Source organism: Bombus vosnesenskii, unplaced genomic scaffold, assembly GCF_011952255.1.
Source record: "Bombus vosnesenskii isolate JDL3184/JDL3185 unplaced genomic scaffold, Bvos_JDL3184-5_v1.1 scf7180000014621, whole genome shotgun sequence".
NCBI lineage: Eukaryota > Metazoa > Arthropoda > Insecta > Hymenoptera > Apidae > Bombus > Bombus vosnesenskii.
In genome coordinates, this window is record NW_022883555.1 from 298617 (window position 1) to 321641 (window position 23025).

The window sequence follows — 23025 nt, forward strand, 5'->3', positions numbered from 1 at the left end:
ATGTTATCCTTTGGTTATGACATTTCACTTGTTTCTTAACCTACATCGTATTTCATATATCTTGGAGCCTAAAATTCTTTTTATTGCGAATCATTACGGGAATTGTAATTAGATGGCTCGTGTCATGTTCTCAGACGAAGATTGTTAACGTTGTAGATACTGGCTCGTAATATACCACACGTGGATGATTACAGTTAAAGCAGCGCGATGAAAATAAGTGTTTCTATCTTCACAAAAATCAACATCAATCTGAAAGTAGCTCCATGTTTTTAGTAACTGCGAAATCAAAAGAGGTGGAATTTGTCGTTTGATTAGCGTTGAATTCAGCAGCGAAATTCGCTCGTAAAGGCAAGACGATAAATACGCTCTTCTTTTTACATCAAGTTTCTTAATTCTTAGGTTCCGTTTCTTAATTCTTTGAATTCTATAGAACTCTGTCAAAAGAAAGAAACCTTATTCATCCGTTCGTTCTTCATTAATTTATTCTTTATTTAACTGTTCATTGCGCCAAATTGATGATAAGCCAACGGTCAAAAATTGACGATGACCGAACGAGATGACATCCGGTTATCCAACCGGTGGCCACTTCTCGGTAGTCCATCTATCGAGATCGACGTACTCTCATGGTTCGAGGTCATCCTCGTCCAGGTGCATTGGGTCAGCTGGTCGACTTCGTGTCGCCCTTCTTTCTCCGACGATCTGGCCTCAGGCCAACTGGGGCCGTTTCGCAGTCGCTGCCAAAGGGGGCAATGCTGTTGCTCAATGATCGACAACGATCATGCTTATCGATCCTTCATGAAGGAAATCCGCGTCTCATGAACAAAACGAAGAAAGTTTGTTACCTGTGTCGAAACCATAACAGTTTCCTTTAGAACGATCTCAGCATGAAATTGGAAGTATTCTCTCCAGTATCGCGGAGCTACATACTTTTTTATTTCGAAAGATAAAAAGTTCTCTGGATTTTCGGAGAAATTAATACTTTCATAAGATTAATCGTATCGTTAAAATTATAAATAAAGGAAATGTAGGCAATATTCGACACAATCGAAACAAACAATTTATTTATGAATATTCATATAGAGAATGCTTTAGTGGGTTAGTATATAAAAAAGTATAATGCGGCAAATGATAGAAGTATTCAAATCGCATGAAAAGTAATATTGGAACGTGATCTTCTCATTAACGATGTAAGGAAGCAACCAGGCGAATTAATGTGGTAATCTAGAGTAATTATCCTTTGTAATTACATAAGCGTGCATAAATGGGCAATTATAATAGATCGCAGCAGAATGTATTATCATTTTTCGTATAAATACAATCTCTTTATTATTTTATTTCCATAGAATTCATTCTTATGCAGTTTTCTAGAGAGCTAACTAACTATGAAATCGTTTTCATCGTTATACCAATGGTTTCGTGAAGTATCGGCCGAATGAATTCGCGGAGATCGTTAAGAACCGAGTAGTTGGCAATTAAAGAAATCACTGATCGATCTCGTTCGACAAATACGTATCGTCAGTAGCCAGGGTTTCGTAATCATGTGCCGTAATACCGAAGGATAGCTTACACGCTCTGTTTACCGTAATATTGTGGACATTGTAACGTTGTAATAAAGCAGCTCGAGTATAAATGCAAACCGCTCAAAGCGCTTGGAGAAAAAGTTTCAGTGAAACAATTGTTATCGTCGATCGGAAAGAATCGGCTAGCCATATTGCTTGCTCGAACGATATCAACATATGTAGAATCGAGTTTTATTCATTTTTAATATTATTTAATCTTACAACATGTACGTAGGTAACATGATATTTAAATCTTTGTCTTTGTTTATTTGTAAAAGATGCAATGTTTATATATCAAGTTTTCACGTGCGTCGATAATTAAATTAAATTAAAATAATTAAGATTATTAATTAGATAACAATTTAATCCGCATTACAACCAACAACGAGAAATTTTTCGAGCCGATTGCAGTAAAGTTTTCAAGAAACCACTAGAACATTTCATAATATATATCCAGGATCTTTGGAAATCAATAATTAATCGATTATCTCTCCAATAAGAGAATTCATTTCGTTTCAAACGAAGCTGAACATTCAATAATTCTTCGAAAATTGTCAAGTTTCGTTTCTACATCCGTTACAAGAATCCGGAAAGTATCAGAAACTCGATAATCCAAGAAATTATTTCTGCATGAAATTGCCAGCCATAAATCCTGCCTCGACGAACAAATTCCCCGACTGATCCTACTTAACAGTGACGTAATAGCGATTCAAATAGCGCTAAAAGTTAACGGCGATCCAATGGAACAGGTGAGAGAGGTAGTAGAACAGGCTGGGTCGCGACTATAGCCATTCAAGACCAACGAAATTCTGCGAAATCGGTGAACTCGGCAAATCGAGTATATCGAATGAATGAAACACCAGCGTGGAAAAGAATCCGCTTGATCTCAGATGACGCTGGATCCTGCAGGTGTACCACGACACGACGATGAAAAACAAGCCGACTGTCTGGATTTTTCCTCGACTCGTTTGGTCCAAGAATGTTCGAAACAATGGCGGTGAAATCGCTTTCGATCGAATTTTCGATGACTATTAAGATTTCGAATCATTTCTTGGTGGAAAATTTTTGTAATGGTGATTTAGGATTTCGAATTTAATATATTAGAATTTGGAATCGTCAGGTTGCAAGATTTTTTAATAGGTATCTCGATTAATTTCGATTTCATATTTTTGAGACTTTGGTTCAACACAGGGTTTGACAATCAGCCAATGTGAGTGGTAGAGTAAAGTAGATTATCTATTATTTTATGATCTTTTTGTTTAAAAATTCTGAATTCACAAAATTTTTCGTCCATACTTAAATCCTACAAAAGTCTGCCAATGACTCGATTACTTGTCGTTAAACGATTTTTACGTATATCGTTATACCAAACACTATACTTTACTTTCATCGACACAGTCAGGAAGAAGAAGAGAAGAAATGGATTAAAAGAATTTACTTTCAGTTTCATAATGAACATCTATACTGGCCTATTTTCCTCGACAGTATATCGATACGTTTATGTAAAACAAAACGACCAAGTGGAAAAGCCTCGTGCGGTACGTCGCGCGTGCGAAGGTTTCCAGTAGATTTAGCCGGTGTGCACGTGGCACGAGCCGAGACGGAAGGGGAAATATTCTCGCGAGAAGAAGAAAGGAGTCGGTCAGATAACTGTACGTCGCGGCCTCTGGACGACATCTTCAGCATCGTCGAAGCCTGGGACCTCTTCTCCTCTCATTCCCATACGGATACAGTATATGCCTTATACAACGATTCCCGATTTGATCTTTGGTCTTCGTTCAACACACGCTTGGACGTCGTCTAATCTTTGTCTGTTGGCTGGTTTACTTACTTACCGGCATCGTGCAATTCGAGGTCTTAGTCTAAAACAACCGGTACACTTTGCCGTCGGTTGTTTTCCAAGAACGACACCTCAATGGCATTAAGTCGACACCGTACGACCATTGTCTTCCGTTTACGAGATTATTAGTTTTTCTTGCGTTTTTTTACAATTACGTAAATGGAATAGAGGAATGAATGGAAGATAATATTAAAGTACGATATTTCTTTGATTTTAATATACCAATTTTGCATATTCATGTTTTATTTACCGATTGTTCTGCATTTACGTATATGTATTTTTTGTTACGACATATTTGTGACGCGTAATTGCTCGTTTCTGCGCGTTAACAACGTGACATCGACCGAACGTTAGGTTGATCAAACATCATTTCTCGAGCAAACATCATCGTTCACCACCCACCGCATCTTCTCCTACGGGTGCTATTAAGTGTCCTTGATGAATATATCGAACGCGTAAACTTTTCAGAATCGGGTAATCTGTTACAGAAAACAAAATTGACATGTTCTGATCGTAATAATAAATATAATATACCTAAAATCTCTGTATTGCTGGCAAAATAAGTATAGCATTACTAAAATTTGTACGAATTTACACGAAGACTCGAATCTGTTTAAAGGCAATCAACATAATACGTATGATACGATATAATAAAGATAAATTCTAATATTATGTACAAAAACTTATTTCTTATGAAAATAATCAAGAAATTGTTTATTTACAGATGTAGGATCGCTATCAGAAGTGAGAGCATCTAGGATAGAAAGGGATCTGCAAGGTGAGCGTTTCACCCTCTCAGCGTGCCTGTCTTGCATCCAACTCATGTCTGTTTTCTCCAATAGAATTTCGCTCGAACACAGACTTCGTAGCCTGAAATTAATACATTTCATCAACCTTATTATTCGATAGTTACATTATTCGCGACGAGTACCACGTTCGAGCGTAATTCTATCGGCAACAACGATTCTCTCTTTCGCTTTCCTCTCTCGTCTCCGCTGTCTGGCCTTTCTCTTCTCACAGTTAAAACCGATCGTTCTGTCTCTAAAAACTTGCATTGTGCGTGTCGACGCGAGGTGCGGCCGTGTACATAATCAAAAGTTATACTTATTTCGAAATACATACATGTTTCTATCTGTCTATGTGTCTTTTCTTTATTTTTCTTTTTTTTCTCTTTTTTTTTTGTAATACTTTGTCTTTAATTCTACTTTATTCCCTTCTCTCACGTACATGCCACCTTGCGTTACGTTTCCGTGGGTAAATGGGCTCAAAATCGCTGACCAACGACTCACAGAAAATACAGTTTGTTACACAAGATCGAAGATGCAATATCTCTTTGTGCAAACTAAGTGCTTTCGTAAAAAGCTTTAGACAGATTAAAAGTAATTTAACAAAATGAATAGTCTGTTGCTCAGTTTCTATCGAACCAGGTAAAATTATTTCTCGAGTTATCGTTATTGCAGTACGGGTCGCGTAAAGTTGTCTTTCTCGAATACGAAAAGTAGAGTGAGTGTAATATGAAACTACCTTCAGCAATTTATCACTGTCTAATCATGGCGAATCGTCGAACGTTAGAATTGCAATATTTTATAATTTTCCACAGAAAATTTGAGGTAATCGAACCACTATTGAAAACATATCTTAAATTTATTTAGAGCTTCTTACAAACAGAATTATTTTCCACAAAGGAGTATCGCGTCCAGGATCTCGTATTACAGACTGTATATAGTCTCGAGGGATTTGACAATCAATCTAACAAAACGATTCGAAAGAAGAAAGAATAAAACCAAACAGTAAACAAAAATGAGACAAGTATATCAACAATGAACACGATTATAGATACATAGAAGAAACTTTCACTATTCGAAACGTGAAATTCGTTTCACGGTTCGCACGGACCCATAAATCGAGCACGAATTAGACACGGCTTCATTGTGACCGAGCAAAACACAGATCCTCTGTAACTCCCTTTCAAGTCCCTCGAGCTGTACATATTATATTATATATACATAATACCGATACTGGACAACTTTTGAACGTCTGGCGCGCCTCTTATCGTCGTTTCCCTGCGCGCATTGATTCACGGAGTCCCGTTTCCGGTAGCACGAAACGGAACGAAACGAAACGATATGATTCGGGCCCGTGAACAGTGCGACGATCGGAAATCGATACTCGTGGACAGAGGGTAGAGAAACGGGGACGTAGCAGGTTGCTCTCTATAGTCTATATACCAACAGGATGACTCGTCCACTAAGATCGTCTGTCTCTTTTTTTTCTGTTTCTGTTACTGCTCCCGCCTGCTCCTCGCCTCTTCAACTCTTCTCAACAACTGGATGCCGTCTGCCTCCAACGTCCGCCCGCCACTCCGTCTCTCCGACGACCTACATTATCTAAAACTAAAAATACAAATAATCAAACCAAACAAACCAACAAATATATCTATATAACTATATATATGTACACATATGAACGAATGAAAAACCGATTGGCCGAACTGAAACCAATTAATACTGACGATAATTGCGACTGTTGAATGACTCAAACGAATTTACCACATGACTTGGACGATTCTCTTGTTCTCTATTAATACAATTATACATGGATAATCGATCAATTATAACGGTCACCGAAACACGTGCTCCTCGTGCGGCGATTGTCCCCGGTGTTTCTGAATGATCCTAAAATCCTCCTGACTCGTTCCATACTCGATGATCGTCCTCAGGTGTTACCACGGTCCTCCTAGTCTCGGCTCGACCCGGTAAATCCATTCCTCCGGTCGGTCTATTAACGAAAACCGCCCGAACCTTCGTCCAAGATGGAGCCAGCACGGAGTTCGCTACTCAGGTACTCGGTACCACGTTGGACAACGGTCGTCTGTACGCTAGAATATTATCTACGTCTAGCAGAGTATTCTACGATAAGGAACCAGCACCAGATTCACCTACACCTTATGTGGTTTATCCCTCGAGAACCTCTGACGACGATTGGCAGCTGAAAGTAGCTCTCGACAACGCACCCATCAAAGCATTAAGGGATATCGAAGAATCTAAATTGGAGGAAAATCAGGAGAGAGATTCTGGGAATCAAAGTAGCGAAGGAAAATCGTCAACGAAATTGGACGAGTTATCCAGGGAGAATGATATATTTAGCAGAAGAGAATTAGGGTCAGATTCGCAGAGATTCAAACCTGCTAAGGTCAGGCCAGCGGATAATCTTCCTACGTACACTGTTACTCATGAATATGTCGCGAACAATTTTGAAGACGATCAACCTAAGAGTTTCAGACCTCGAGCGCCTAAAATCTTTAAACCTCAGCCAAAAGCTCCTTCTACACTCAAGAAATTAGACATAAAGCCTCTGGCTACTGTAACGTACCATGGTTTCGCTGAATTCACTACGACTGTAGGCGAAACTGTCATAGTTTTCTCTCCAAGTACGTCACCAGCTCCAGTCGGTCGCCCGGCTACTACGATCAAAGGAGACGCGACCTTGAGACCTGACGACGGAATCGCAGTAGTAAAGATCAGGCCAACCAGCGTGGTCACTGGTCAAGAGAAGACCAAGCAACATCCTGGACGTAAATCTGATCCAAAAAGCGAAACAGGCGATCCTTTGTTAGACGCCATTAACAGAGCTAATATTCAGCCAAGTGTCACCGAAGATTTCGAAGTAGAATCTTCAACAACATCTACGGAGCCTCTTCTTTTAATACCAGATGTCGAAACTGGCTCGTTAAAACCTACAGGACTTCTAAAAGTTGTAGACTCTACTACTTCCCTTGATGGCACTACCACTCACTATAAGAGTTTAATTTATGGAACATACATTGGTACAAATTACGCTCAGATTATACATACGTCGTCGAACGTGTACTTTTTCCCTGACGAAGCCACTGCGACTTACGATGCCGAAGATACTACCGTAGATTATGGAACGACTGCCACTGAAGAGCCTGAACATGAACAGGACACTACATTAGAAATAACGACTGGTACTACACCAAGGGTAATTGCTACGAGCGAGGAATCTCTTCCAGAAATGAACGAACTGACCACTCCTATTAAAGACACCACTGATAGCGTATTAACGACCTTGAAAGATATTTTGGAGAGTGCTAGAAGAGTTCTTGGTACCACGGAATCGGCTGCTCCAACGTTAGATGATGAAATTCCTAATGATATTGTTCCTGGGGACCCTCAAGGTCGTAGTATCAAGGGTGGCAGCTCGAAGAACGATCTTGGTCATCAGAATCACAAGGAGCACGAATTTGAGCAGGAAGGTAAGATTACTTTGGCTACCAGGCTACTTCCTTCCACAGTGTATAAGACGTTCACTTACTTCACTACTTTCTTCGTACCGAAAGGCGATGAAACTACAACTTCCGTTATTTCTAATGAAGTAGTGTCTTCCGACGTTACCTATCTGACAGAGTTGATTCTGCCTAGCGAAACTGCGTCTCCGATTCTTCAAACGACGTTGCCTGAACCTGTGACGACAAGGACAGCTCCTGTTTCGATCACTGCGTTGGAAGAAGAGCAAACAACGAAGCAGGACGAAGAGATAGAGCTGATATTCAAGACCCTGTACACTACGTATACTTATCTGACGACGTACTTCCAGGAAAGCACTTCGAGTATTTCTAGTAGAGAAGTCGTTGAAACAAATGTGATTACTCAGACTGTTGGACCTAATGGAGTGTCTGCAGTGGTTGCTGGATTGTTTGAGAAGGATGAGTCCAGTTTGATATCACCAACCAAAATTTCGGATAAAATTTTGCCTTCGACTACTCCTGAACATGAAGAAGGGACTGAAAAGTATCCAACGACTATGGAACAAACGACGGAAGACATTCTTACCACGTTGCAAGAACAAGATACTACTACTGATCAGAATATTCCAACAGAACCGGGAACAACTGTTAAGGAATTTGAAGACACCAAACACACGATACCTGACATTGAACCAAGTCCAACTCCAGCCTTACCCACTCAAGAAGTAAAGGAACAGATCAAAACTTATTATACAACTTACACTTACTTCACCACAATCTTTGTTGATGATGAAACAGAGATTGAAACAAGGACAGAGGTGTTCACCAATGTAGTCACTGAAACCATTCAACCAACAGCTGTGGTGCCTGTTATTCAAGAAACAGAGCGACCAACTACACCTAGAGAGGAACCAGCCAATAAACCAGCCGTTCCACCGGAGATTTTGGCCTATTTGGAAGCCATTCAGAGACAGAAGTCTCAAGAAGAAGCGCTCCTTCTTGCCAAAAGGGTACAACAACAAGGAAACAGTAAAACTGAGGAAACCACGAATGCGCCTGAAACTAAAGAAACTACGACAGAGGATTCAGACACTTTGGAAGAACAATCGACTACAGAAAATTTGTTTCGCGGTTTCGAAGTGAACGCGCAAGTGACGCCAAATCCACCAATGGAAGGTGAAATCTTAGGCTCTATGATCACTGATGTCGTATCTTCTTCCAGTGCTGGAAGTGGCACTGTTCTAGACGTGATGGATAAAAGAAACGCAGTTCCTGAAGACCAGGAGCTTTCAGAATCTAATCATCACGACGTAGAGCCAGCACCAACTCTTCTACTTCAAACAAGTTATACTACCTTTACTTATTTTACAACGATGTACAAAGGTGACGAATCTAACATAGTTAGCCGTCTAGAAACAGTTACAAATGTAGTCACAGAGACAATTAGGCCAACAGCTGTGATCCCTGAAGAAACGAGCACACTGCCAGTTACGTATTTCACGACGTTCACTTATTGGACTACATTCTACAGAGGAGGCGACACTGTCACTACCAGTCGAGAAGAGACTGTCAGTAATGTTATGACACCGGGTGTAGCACCTACGCCTACCGTAGAGCTAGGCGTGATCATGACTTACAGACCAACGACGACAAACATAGAAGACAGCCAATCTAGCGAAAAAGAATCTAAACTCACTGCCGACAATGAAGTGACGCCCTCAGTCGTCGTTCCTATTGAAAATTCGAAAGCTGAGGAGTCAGAAACTACAAGTTCCAAAGATATTACTACTCCATCTTCTGAGAATGTTCTACAATCAACTACAATTTCACCTGAACCTACCACTTATTATACTACTTACACATATTTCACGACTTCTTACATTGGTAATGAGACTATTTTGAATAGCAGATTGGAGACTGTCACTAGTGTCTCTGTTCCTGATGTCCTTGCAACTTCACAAGTGGCAACAGGAAGAGCAATTGATGGATCAGTGTTTAAACAAACTTTAGCCACCGAAGAGAAACCAGTTATTCCCGCAAAACCTACTGAACTTCCAAAAATTGGTTTAATCTCGACGATCAGGTCTAGTCAAGTAAATGATGGAACCACTACTCATTTTATGACTGATGTTCATGGTACATATATCAATGGATTGTACGCTCAGGTTGTAGAAAGCTCGACGAGAGTAGAGACACCGCCTCTGCCTTCGTCCGTAGTTACTCCAGTCCTACCAACAGGAATTTTATCGATGAACAAGGGTATCGTGGTAGACGCCGATGAGATTACTACTATTTATTTTACGACGAAGCAGATTGGAACTTTGTTTGATGGTCTTTATGCGAAGGTTATCGAAAGTACTTCGAGTACGAAGATTAACGAAGAGAGGAAAGCGACTATTTTACCTACTCAAGGTCACAGAACTGGTTTGGTTAGATTAATTCAAGGTCAAATTGCGAATAATGGAACTACGACATTCTATCAATCTAAGGTGATTGGAACCAGTATCGAAGGTAGATACGCTCAGATCATAGAAAGCACATCCAGTTTTCTATCTTCGACTCCAACGGCAAACATCGCGCCTACTTCCACTCTGCCACCTGGCAAACCAACTCAAATCGCAGAAATCTCACCTTCGCCTGCTGTCATTCAATCTTCCTTATCGGAAGACCCAACGACGGAATCCCCGGAACAAGACGAAGACTCAGAACAGAATGAGGAGAGTGAAGAAGAGGATGAAGAAGGGGAAGATGGACAAAGTTCCAAGAAGAAATCTAGACTGACCTTTTCTACTAGAAAAAGAACTTTCACTCCAGTGATCAGACCATTCGCTTCCAGAAACAGACCCACGTTTAATCCCAAAAGAAAGGGTGCTCAGGGTGCAACGACGATTACCAGAACAGACATAACACCCACAATAACTGCGACCTTGGCTGGAAAAGGAAATAGATTCGCATCTTCTAGAGGTCGAGTCAGTTCACCAATAGGACCATACTCTTCTACGTTGTCTCAGTCAGGTTCTAGGAGATTCTCAGGAAGAAGAGGTTCACCAAATACAGCTAGTAGTTATGCATCAACTATAACCGGAAGTACAAGAGGCAGAGCTCAATCTAGAATATCTCCATCCTCTGTTTTCCAAGGAAACAGAAGAGGACCTACGTCGATTAGAGGATCTTCAGCCAGAGTTGCATCTCGTGCCTCAAGCTCAGTTTATCCTGGAGTCTCTACTAGATATAGATCACCAATCAGACCTTCGTCTACCTTGTCAAGAGGTCAGGCTACGGTTAAACACGACGACCAAGAGAACGATGCTAATGAATTCACTACGACTACGTTGGTGACCGAGGAGACGCCTTATACAGAGGATATAGAGGATGGAGAGACCGTGACGACACCTTTGCAGACGACCACAGAGTCTTCGAGAAGATCCACGAATCCCTTACTCAGATTCCGTAGACCTATTAACTTGAATAATTCCGGCAGAACTGGTACTACGCCGAGACCGCCAACGACTACACGGAGAAATGGAAATTTAAATAGAGCCACTTCGCCAACTGTTCCTAAAGTGACTAATACGAGAACCAATGGAAGGGTAAATGCTCCAATTTCAACTAGACCAAGACAAGGTGGCACGGGGTTATTTCCGCCTCGAGGTCTACTTGGGAGAAAGCCGGAATTACCCATCGAGGAACAGATAGAACCAAACGAAGATCTAGAAGAAGAAGGAGAAGAGAATTTGGAGGACGAGCCTGTGGAAGAAATAGCTGACAATGATTACGAAGGATCTGAGCATGAAGATAGAATCAATCGTCGGTCTGGAAAATCTGTCAGACCCACTGTACAGATCAGGCCGTTTAACAGAGCACGAAGAATACGTCGACAGGCGAGTCAGTTGAGATCTTTGACCAGTCGATTCAGAAGACCTAGTCAGAGCTCGTCGAAGTCCGAAGAAAAATCTGACGCTAGCGAAAACGTGTCTAGCAAAGAGGAGACTTCCAAGTCTAGTTCCAAACCTATTGCTCGGTACAACAACCGTGCAAGGTCTCTTACAGCGACTAGACCAACGTCCAAGTCTAATAATCCTGAGAAAACATCTGCAGAGTCTACAGAGTCGAGTCAAAATAAAAATAGGAATAGGTCTAAACAATCTAATAATGGAGACAGAAACGTTGCCTCCAGAATAAAACCTTCTTCAACCTCAAATAATGGTAGACAGTTTACTTTAAGAGAAAAAGATGGATCTTCTTCTACCAGGACGAATTACAAAAGACCTAGTTCTTCAAATTCCAGGACAAATGGAAGATCGACTACTACTACTAATTCAGATCGAGTAAGGCCTCCACGATTACGAAACGGTTCCAATAAATCGTCAGAGAATACCAGTACAAGACGAACACCTCCTTCTAGTCGCACTTCCTCGAATAGATCCTCCAATAGAAATAGCAGCAGAAGAGGTTCTTCTAGTAGATCAAGAGGATCTCTAGAAGATATCCGAGAAGCACCTACCGTGTATCCTGACTTCGATGGAACGATCACAGTGACTCATTACGTGCCCACGGAAGTTACTATTCCCGTAGTGAACAATGGTATCACAGAGCACAGGAACATAATAACGGCACAACCCAGTACAGAGATTTTAAGTCCATCTCAGTATAGTACAGTGACAGGTGGAGACGGCAAGCCGTTAGTGGTGATTGTTAGCGAGGTAACCGGTACCAATCCTCAAGGTCAGACCGAAGTAACCCGATTCCTGCTCCACGAGACGCCCACCACTCGTGTCTCCCACACATTAACCACACTAGGTGGTCGTAGAGCCTCTCAATCCGTAATTGTACCCACCACAGTCTATTCTGTAGAGAACGTGGTCTCCACGGTGCAACCTTCTCTCCCTGGAAATGCGCCTCTCGCGAACATTCTTCTATCGCAGTTGCTCCTCGGTCAATTAGGTCAGGCAAACCCTCTGCTGCAGTCTCAAGGTACACCGTCTACTCAGTATAATACGCGTACGACTTCGTACGTTACTACGATCACTAAGCAGCAGAGTACCGTGATCCCACTCACTTTCCGGGGCAAGGAGATTCTAACAACCTTGGTGGATACTTCGACAGATGTGGTGACTGCTACAGAGTTCATCACGGATACAGTGGTGGTTACACCTACTGCAGCGTTGCCAGCGGCGAATTTGAACTCATTGTTACTGTTACTTCAGCAGCCTCAACCACAAAAGAACGCTAATCCTTTGCTGGATCCTTTGTTCGCTGCTCCTCCATTCACTCAGAGCAATACTTTGCCTGGAGAGGTGGAGAGAAGGCATCAGCCAGCTGACTTGGATTATAAACACGATAATTATGAGTATTCCGACGAAGAAGATGACGTTCAGGAGTATCAGAAGCCTTCCAGGTCTAGAAATGGTCGCGGTAAAGCGAACGATAGGAAAGAGGATCATTCTAGTGCGGCTAGAGAGGAATCTAGCGTAGTGACGTTATACGTTTCTGGGAGACGGCCAGGAGAGTTCAGTACTGTTCTGAGCACCGTGAAAGTAAGCGATACGTCTCGAAGACGACGAGACACCGGGGAGGATTTAGTCGTTGAGGTTCGACCCTCGATCCCACCGTCGTTGCACGAGGGATCCGAAGACATCACGGTTCTGGCGGGAAGTGTGGACTCGCTAGAAGCGCATGCGCCGACACAAAGTCTCGAGAGCGTAGTGGGTGACGTAGGACGGCACATTTCCACGTCCATCCACACCTAACCCTCAAATACACACACTTTAGATAATCCTTCCCCTCTTCTACTCTTAACTGTTGTCATTCGATTAATTAATATGTAAGCCCATCTACGAGATCCATTATGAGAAGCCCACCTAGACCGAAGCTGATGACCTTTGATGAACCTTTCGCGGGTTCGTATTTTGTGTGCATTTTCGTGCAGGAATTCCACAACAATCACGATATACATATGATGTACCATAGATCGAATTCTTCCGGAGGATTGTTCACGGAAGAAAGGAAGTCCTTCGTGAAAGAAGAAAAATAAAGCTCGCAGCTTCGGTTGATCGACAATGATCCATCATTCTATCATGCCCATCTCACGCCCTGTTCGCTCTTCCCCAATCTTTCTTCTTTTTATCTTCCCTCCGATTCTATCCTTTGATATGGTCCTCCACTGGTCCAGTCTACTAATACAGCCTCGAATCCGCCGCCGCACGCGCGCCCACACGCGATAAAGTCTACACGCGACGCATGGTACTCTCTTTGTCTCTGGTATTTGTCGGATCGACGCGATTTTGCCCATGGATCGCGTGATAGATCGATAACACCCGGCTCTACTAAGTGCACGAAAACGAACAAGGGTGGGATGTGTCTGATACACGATGATCTGTCTTGTTGTTTAACCCCACCTCGGATGACTCGCCTAACACTCGAGACGAAACCCCCGCCTGTTGCTCACGGCTGCCCTACATTTGCTGTAACTCACACACACATGCCCTGAATGTACTCCATGGCGAAGGATCACAAGTGCGTGCACGCAAGCGAGAGACACGTCGCCTTTTCAGATGACTACTACCACGACGACTTCTACCGACTAACCAGCGACTTCGCTAGCAAATCGCCCCGAGAGAACGCTAGGAATCTCGCTCCAGAGATTAACGACGATTACCTCGAAGAAACGCCCAGAAAACGCGTCAGAATTCGCGTCCCTGTGGTCAGAAAGAGTGGAAGACAGCATAAGCTAACGGTAGTCAGAAGATTGCGTCCTATTTCGTCCAAGATTGAGAATCCTGCTCAGAATCAATTGACTGTGGCGAGTCATACGCCGCGGAGGATCGTGGTGACTAGAGTGAGGTCATTGGGATTAGCTAACACCATTCACAATGATTTGGAATCTGATAGTTTCAAACCAGAGATTGGAAGACATAAAGTGACTATTACTAGACGTAGAAAGATTGCGTCGACTACCGTTTCGCCTGCGAGCAGCGAAAGAAGAGTAAGAATCACTAGAAAAAAATTGGTCGCTGTTAGACCGCTGCAACCTACGCCTAGTTTCGCTATTATCACGACTGGATTCTTCACTGCCCCATCTTCTGAATACGATGAAGAGTTCTCCGAGGAGGATGAAGGTGAAGAAGAGGTGAACGAAGAAAGTGTTAGTTCGACTGCCACACCTGAGTTAAAGGAACCGCCCGATGTTATCGATAGCAAACCGGATGAGGTTGAGATTGAAAGTAAGGAGGATGTTAGTTCGACAGATATCCCTGAGTTGAAGGAACCTCCTAATATAATCGATAAGAAACCAGATGAGGTTGAGATCGAAAGTAAGGAGGATGTTAGTTCGACAGACACGCCTGAGCTAAAGGAATCTCCTAATATAATTGATAAGAAGCCAGATGAGATTGGAACTATGACCGAGGAAACTGAACCGAAAGTTATAGAAGAGAGTAGTGTGAGTTCACCTGTCATTATCACTGATAATTTCTTCCTCCCTGCATCTGACGATGAGTATGAAGAATACGAAGATGAATATACCGATACCACGACTGAAAGTGAGAAAAATGATTCTGAGAATGAAGATATTCTAACGACGACTAAATCTACGAAAATTGAGGATGGTTTGAATAAAGAGGACACTTCAAGCATGTCTGCAGCTCCTGATTTGTCAGAGAAAGAGGAACCAACGCTGGAAAAGCCCGAAGAAGTTTCACATAGTGTCGCTGATCACGAAAGTACAGAGTCAACTAATTTGAAAGAAGAAGAGAAATCTGAGTCTTTGACAACTGAAAAGTCAATAGAAGAGGGAGAAGAAATTACTACGACGCAGATGAGTTTGGAAGAAAAATCAGAAGAAGTTGGAACGACTGTTTATCCTGAGATTAATGAAGATGAGAAAGAGGATGGGGAAGAAGACCGTACAACGACAGAAATGATAGAGACTACGACATTTATGGAAGAAACGACAGTGATTAGTGTTCCTGAAGAAGTACAGACAACTACAATTTCTGATAAAGAGATTACAATAATCGATAAGGAAGAAGAACATAGTAGTACTGAACACCCTTCGCTGCCTAGTGAATTTAAATCGGAATCTGAAAATTCTTCAAACAAAGAATCACTCGAAAAAGATATTGAAGCTCACGTTGCAACTATTTCACCTGAACCTGAAGACATTTCACTGAAAGACAGTGAAGATTCCCTCGAGAAAGATACAAAATCAAATACCACCATAATCGAAATTGATCCCAAGGAATCTATATCAAAAGACTCTGAAGATCCTGTCAAAAAAGAGATCGAACCCCAAGTCACGGTGATTCAAACCAAATACGAAGACTCTCCCAAAGTCGAAGACGTTCCCAAAATTGAAGACGTTCCCAAAATTGAAGACGTTCCCAAGAAAGACACACAAATTCCCGATAGCCACCCTAGTATCATACTCGACCCAAGTTCAAGGCCAGAAATTGAAAGATCCTTCCCAGACATGATAGATATCACTACCCTGAAACAGGTTCCGGAAACCACACCAAAACTCGAGGAAAATGAAGAGAACCTGACAGTGCAGCCCATACCATCGATTACCGAAATCATCTCGTCTGCTACGACAATTTTCTTCGACGAGTATCCCGATTTCACCAGCGTCCTGCCTTTAGAAACGTCCCAATCGACGTCGTACGACTCCAGTACCCTTAGCTACTTGGATAACTCCGAGATCCCAAGCGTGATTCCCCTAGGAGTCGAATATACGTCGTTGTCAGACTCGAAGAGGACCTCGATGGTTCTCGAGACGACGTCCAGCATTGACTCGGTAACGACGTCGATCTCGTCACCGACCCCCGAGGAAATCGAGGCAGGATTAGCCGACGATCTTTATTTGTCCCTGTCGAGGCCAGATTTCCCTGAGATACTGCCATCGAAACCGGTTCACGTGGAGCACGAGACCAGGTCCGAAACACCAGATTTAGAACCGAGCACGAGCATTTATTATACAGAGACAGTGGTGACATCGACGAGACTTAGGACGTATACGTACGTAGTGACGCAACTGAATGGACTGGAGACGAAAGTAACGTCCTCGACGACGGTCCGACCGAGAGTGACGACGCTTACATTGACGGTGCCCGTCACGGTGACTGTCACTCCTACCGTGGAGTCGTCAGCGCACGCCGTTTCGTCTGTGTATAGCCCGGTGCCCGCTGCTGGTGAGTAGCTACAACTAGCTCTGCGATAAGCCTTCTCTATCCACGATCTTCCAGTGTCCTGAACTGATTCGTAGTACTTTTAGAACTTTTTTTGCGATCTTTACTATTTCTTTCTTTCTTTACTATTTTTTCCTATTTTCTCTTCCCACTTTTTTTTGGAATTGTTGATGCATTACCAATGTAATGAAGAATAGTGGTGCGTAGAAATAAAAAATGAAGATCATGAATATGATTTTTCTAAAATCTGTATTTAACCCCTTGCCAATTAAAGAGAATTGGAAGATTTTTGAATGTATGTAAAAATTTGAAGTGAAAATCGTGACTGTGATTTTTCGAAAGTCACTATAAAAAATTGATTTTTGAAATTATATAGAAGTAGAAAAAGTTATTTTATAATATAATGTAAATGAAAGGTATTTTGTAAAATATTGACAATGTGTTAATTACAAAAAATGTACATGTACAGAAATAACAAAGGTATACGATGTAACAACGAGATAATCGAGTTGAGTAAATTCTGAAATCATAGAACTGATAATATTTGAAGAACAATTTGTTCAGGACACTAGCCGATCGATGTAAAAAGTAATATTCTTCTTTAGACTAATATGATATCTTTTCTCGCGCGCCTAGCACGTTCGAGACTGTACAGACGCTCTTCCGAGTCTCACTTGGATTGGCTTATGGCAATCTAAATTGTTTTCTGTACAATAGAACTCTTGAGTGAACTGTACATACTTGTAAATGAAGTCTGATCTTGTACATACTACAATTCCTTATCGTTTGTTTTATTCCTGTAGTCTATTCTGTATATTTTTTGTTTCTTCTAAAACACGTTTTAATCGTGTACAGTGATCGTTTATGTTCTAACGCCTGAATAACCGTTGCCAGTCAACAGATCCGCCGTGAAGAGCATAATTATTCAGGCGTACATATACTCTTTTGTAAATCTTCTAAGTTATTTCACGTTTATTTCAGATGTATTTATTTCTATTGTATAAGTAGCTAAATCATAATTTTACATTGTCGAAGTGGAAGTTTTAATATTCATTTATCACATCGTAATCTTTTGATCGTGGAATTGTAACGACAGGAGAGCACGAAGGGAAAGATGAAGAAGGTCGAAGGTTAAACCTAGCCACGCGTGTCATGTCAAACGGAGTCGAAGTGATCGTTGCTGGACCAACGCCAGCATTACGATGGGAGAACTCGGTGCCACAGCCTACGCTGACATTGTCCGATGCTGTCGTCATGATGCTTCCACAAGATAAACCGAATGAATTTGTCACTAAGACATGTACCACCACCTTCACGTACCTTACTACCATTACGAAAGACGGGACAACTATCGTTTCAACGGAGCAGCAGGTAGAAATACAATATTGTTGGACGTTCTTCACTTTTTTATTTCATTACATTCCCGCGCCTTTTTTGGCTTTGAATCCTGGTTACTTATTCTTCGAATATGAAACGTTTTTTAATTTTAATTCTTTTTATCTGTGTATTTTTCTTGTCTTCAGACGTTGATCTTTCTTAAATGAATGAATTTTTTCAGTTTCTTTTTAATTCTATTCGTCTTTCTTATTCTTCTCTAGCGCACAGTTTACAGCGAACCTTCCTTGATTCTTTTCAATATCAGGAGTAACTTTACCACTGCTACAAAAAATATTCCAGTCGTCAAATACTCTGATTATATACGAATCAAAGAATACCATACTTGACATCATATATTAATATTTTAACTAACGTTTGGAAATGACAGGAAAATTTCTAAAACATCTAATAAATTTCATGTAACTTCGATATTTTTTTAAAAACTTCAATAACGTAATGTTATGTTAATACAAACCTATCCTTTACGCCATTGACACTATACGACTCCAATACCAAAACCAGCTACAAATTTTTCTACGTTTACGTTTCATTTCCATGCCAGCTTATACACATTGAAACAATCGATAAAACAGAATAATCACTCGTATCACTAATAAATTCCTGCAGGTGATAGCGAACACAGCGACCGAAGAACGTCACAGGAAGCCGGGATCTGAAACTGCCGCGGTAACATTAGAAGCATCCCCAACATTACGCACAGAAGTCTTCAAAACCACCTATACCTACTTAACATTAAACACCGATCATTCTAATATAAATGACGCGTTGGAAAGTAGCACGAAAGTAATCACGAACACGGTCACTGCGCCGCAACATTATTTAGACATGATCCTTGAACCATCAGAAGCGCCTCGACCGGAAACGAACACGTATCTCAGCACCAGGATGCTGGAAAAGACTTTCATGGAGGATGGACGTACCAGAATAGAAACCACCAGCGATACAATTACTCAGGTTCGTGGAAAATGATAGACGACTTTACAAAGATTTTACAAAGAACTCATTCGACGAGTATGTAGGATTTTTAATATATTTAATAGTACTGACACATGTGGCTCGTCCATTTAACGATCTACTTGTAATTGCCACGTTTTAATTTTTGCGTATTTCAATAAGTATGCTTTGAAATGCGAATGAAATATCGAGCAATTAGAGCAGATGCAAATATAATTTATTTAACAGATTAGTGATCACTGTAGCATTAGGTTCTTTTGACGAGTAAGATATTCTTACCTAGGTATTATTAATGATTGTAGGGAAAGGGGAAATTTTTGTATTCATTTGAATTAATAATAAATAATATGACATTTTGTCTTTCCCTTAATAAAAATCCTTATGACGTTTCGTTTTATGATTTTCGTAAAGTAATTGCGGAATAACTGTGTTTTAGCAACAGTGAATAATGAATGTTAATATTCCTTTCAGCTCATAGTAACAGAGTCTGCACCGCCTCCTCGTCCAACCAGCGTCACGACCACGTTAACGGCGCTAGACAGTACAGAGGAAAGCATGACAGACCTCATGAAAACATACTACATTACCTACACTTATTATAATACCTTCCTGGAGAAAGGTAGCACCGTGGTGCGTACGAACGTAGCGACATCAACTGACGTTGTGTTGGAGAAAGCACCTGCCAAGAAGACCACGAAGACAGCCACGGTGAATCCTACTCCAGAACCTATTCAAATTTTTGCGACAAAGACGTATCTGACCACGTTTACATACTTCACAACCTTGCTTCAGGTAAATTCATTAGTGAATCTATTAGGAAAAATCGTAAATTCCTGATAGAATTAATTCAATTATAGAAGATAATAATTTTTGTTTCAACGACTGAAATATAATTTATGAATTTTTATATCTATATAGAATACACATACGGTATGCTTGATATTTATTCGGTTTTCAATCTTTAAAACCTACTTATTTATGGATCAGATGAAATGATAGAAAATATTGGAAATATGAATATAGAAAATTATTGAGTTAAAGGATTTTTAATTCGCCATCGTATTGGTAATGTTAATAAACGTTGATTGATGTTTAGATGCGAAACGATTTATGCAAATAGTCATATGTACTATCGTGGTCTAGGAATTGACTTTGAAAATCTTTGTTCAATTTCAGGCTGGACCAGATGGAGAAACTTCAACAACAGTCTCTTCGAGGTCGCACATCGTAGAGAACGTAGTGACAGAATCGATAGCACCAAGTTTGCTAGACGCTGGCTATATGAACGCTTTGTTAACAACTGCTCATCATTCAGATCCGGTGAAGAATGTGGTCACTGGATCGACGATCATATTCTTCGACGAGGAGGACCAGATCGATCCTACTTCGAGCACTGGCTTCCAAGAAGCGACCTCCTCGGTGGAGATCCAGAACAATGAATCGATTTCCGCCAGCTTCGTATCTACTGAATCTTCTCCAGCTGCTAATGAGCCAAGTTTGAAGCCAGTTGAACAGATTAATCAAGTAATTAATAGATGAATAATTTGTGATGAATATTTGAAATACGAATTTTCGAAATTAAAAAAGTTTTTTAAATTTTATATTATTTTTAAATTATTAAATTTATTATAAAATAACTCTATTGATCTATTTGTAGGAGAACAACGTAACAGTTTCTGCAGAGTCTGGACAGAACAAAAAGCCTGCGAGTCAGAACACGAGCGATCTTCAAGTGAGCAATCTTCTAAGCCTAGGGTCTTTGGGAATCAATAGTTTGTCGGCTCTAGGGCCAGTGATTACGGCGATGGCTGGTTTACTACAAGGAAAGACGACAGCTACGCGAAGAAATGATTCGATGCCACAGGCGGAAACACAGGAAGTGACCACGCAAAGATCGCCCATTTATATACCAGTCGCTGAGTTCGCTGATGGAGACATCGAAGCAGCTGAGAGTCAAAATATAGGTAATTACTTTTGTAAAAATTTTTACTATGGTTAGACTTTGTTAATAACGTGAAATTTGCAAACAAGTGTGAGTCTATTAAAATGCTTACAATCTTTATACCACAAAACTTCTGCTTTCATAACAGTTCAGATTATTCAAAGAAAACGCGTATGGTAATATTTCTAAGGATAGATATTAAATAGAGCATGTGGTAAAATGGTAGTAGTTCAATAAAAATGATGTTAGTTTTCACAAAAAAATATTTTCCGATTGTTTAATAATATAAAAATGTTTAGTAATAAAAAGAATGAATTAACAACTTTCTTATCTAATTTTTAAAAAATATCAACCACTTGATTATACAATTATCAGATAACGGGCTAATAGGCTAATAAATACATTAATGATCACAACATCCTCTTCAAGGTACACATCTAGCGAACCTTAACCACAATTACATCGCTGAAATCCGTCACAAAGTTGCATCCAGCCTGGCAGATGGAATTCCAATTTCTCCGGGCGAAGTAATCACTGCGAACAGCGACGTAATCATAGGAAAACCAGGGAAAATGGCACCCAGACCACCTCAAACGTTCTTAGAGGACGAAGAACACATTGGAATGAAACCGCCGCCGCTACCAGTCCCTAACATTCCAGTTCATCCTGTTCTCGAAGTCGTGGAGAACGATCGAGACGATGCTCAGTCTCAGCAGATTCTTCAAGCCCACAAAGGTCCACAAATACAGATATATCCTGCGCATCAGATTTACGAAGAACATTTGAAAATTCCGGTTTCCATGCCTGTCGATGCGAATCCTACATTGATATCGAAACAACCTCAGAAGCTACTTCCAGTTCAAGCGTCTCCGCCAAAGAGAATAGTTTCGAAGCAAGATGTACTGGAGAATGATCCTTTGTTAAAGCCACCTGATAGACCTAACGTGGAACAGTATGCAAATCCAAATTCAAATCCTAAGGAGCCGGAATGGAGTCCTGAGAAATCTAGGCGACCGTGGAGTGCTAAGGATCCTTTAAAGCTCCCTCCACTACATCCACAATTTGATCAGGTACATATGGATCTCTCAGTTCCTCGATTTTGGAATTTTTAGTGTGATACGTGAGCCATTTTATAAGGTTTCTCTTTTCGGGATAATAAAAGAATTATTTTAGATCAAATATGGTTTTGATAATATAAAATGTTAGAGAAGTTCGAAGTTTCAGATAAATAAATATTGGAGCTTTGTGAATATTGATATAAAGGAAGTTTAAAAAATATTCTTCGATACTTAACTTTTCAGTTAACTTCCATAATATAATTATAAATTGTGGTTTAATATAGCTATGAACGATATCAGTGCTTTAAAATTTTGCATTATTACAAACATTCCAGAAAATCGACTCAGGAATATCTCCAATAGAGAAACCTTGGCCCGCCGTTCCATCTGAAGATCAGAAACGATTACCGTGGGCTCAGAAAGATCCTTTGCTCCCTGATGCTCCTGTTGTGATTCAATCTTCGGAATCCAAACCGACACCGGCGGAACCTATAGTTCATCAAGTACCACACGTCATCGACAGATCAACAGGACAACCTTTATTAGTAAATATTCAACCTAGTCAGGTGGCTAACGTGGTGATTCCTCAAGGTGGTACTCAAGCACTAATATTCGGTGACACCAGCGAGCCACACATCAGTGGACAATACTTCGACGATCCATCACCATATCCTGAATCAGAAGTTGGTTTGGGATTTGTTGGAATCCAAAGAGTAAGCCACTTACAACATAGTGTTTACTTTTTGTACTCATCCGCTTTAAATTTCATATTGAAGTGCTTAATTGAATAATTCTTTAACAAAATACAAATTTTATTCAACT

At 40.8% G+C, this 23025-nt stretch overlaps 1 protein-coding gene across 1 annotated transcript in view; it reads left to right on the plus strand.

The window, feature by feature from the left end:
• Window positions 1-23025, plus strand: part of LOC117240359 — a 92426-nt gene that overhangs the window by 57669 nt on the left and 11732 nt on the right. Inside the window, exons 2-11 of the mRNA XM_033506364.1 lie at window positions 4124-4177; window positions 6119-13380; window positions 14202-16854; window positions 17948-18222; window positions 18856-19203; window positions 19675-19995; window positions 20380-20727; window positions 20861-21167; window positions 21575-22215; window positions 22539-22916. Coding sequence (XP_033362255.1) covers window positions 4124-4177; window positions 6119-13380; window positions 14202-16854; window positions 17948-18222; window positions 18856-19203; window positions 19675-19995; window positions 20380-20727; window positions 20861-21167; window positions 21575-22215; window positions 22539-22916 — 12587 coding nt within the window. The remainder of the gene's footprint in view (window positions 1-4123; window positions 4178-6118; window positions 13381-14201; window positions 16855-17947; window positions 18223-18855; window positions 19204-19674; window positions 19996-20379; window positions 20728-20860; window positions 21168-21574; window positions 22216-22538; window positions 22917-23025) is intronic.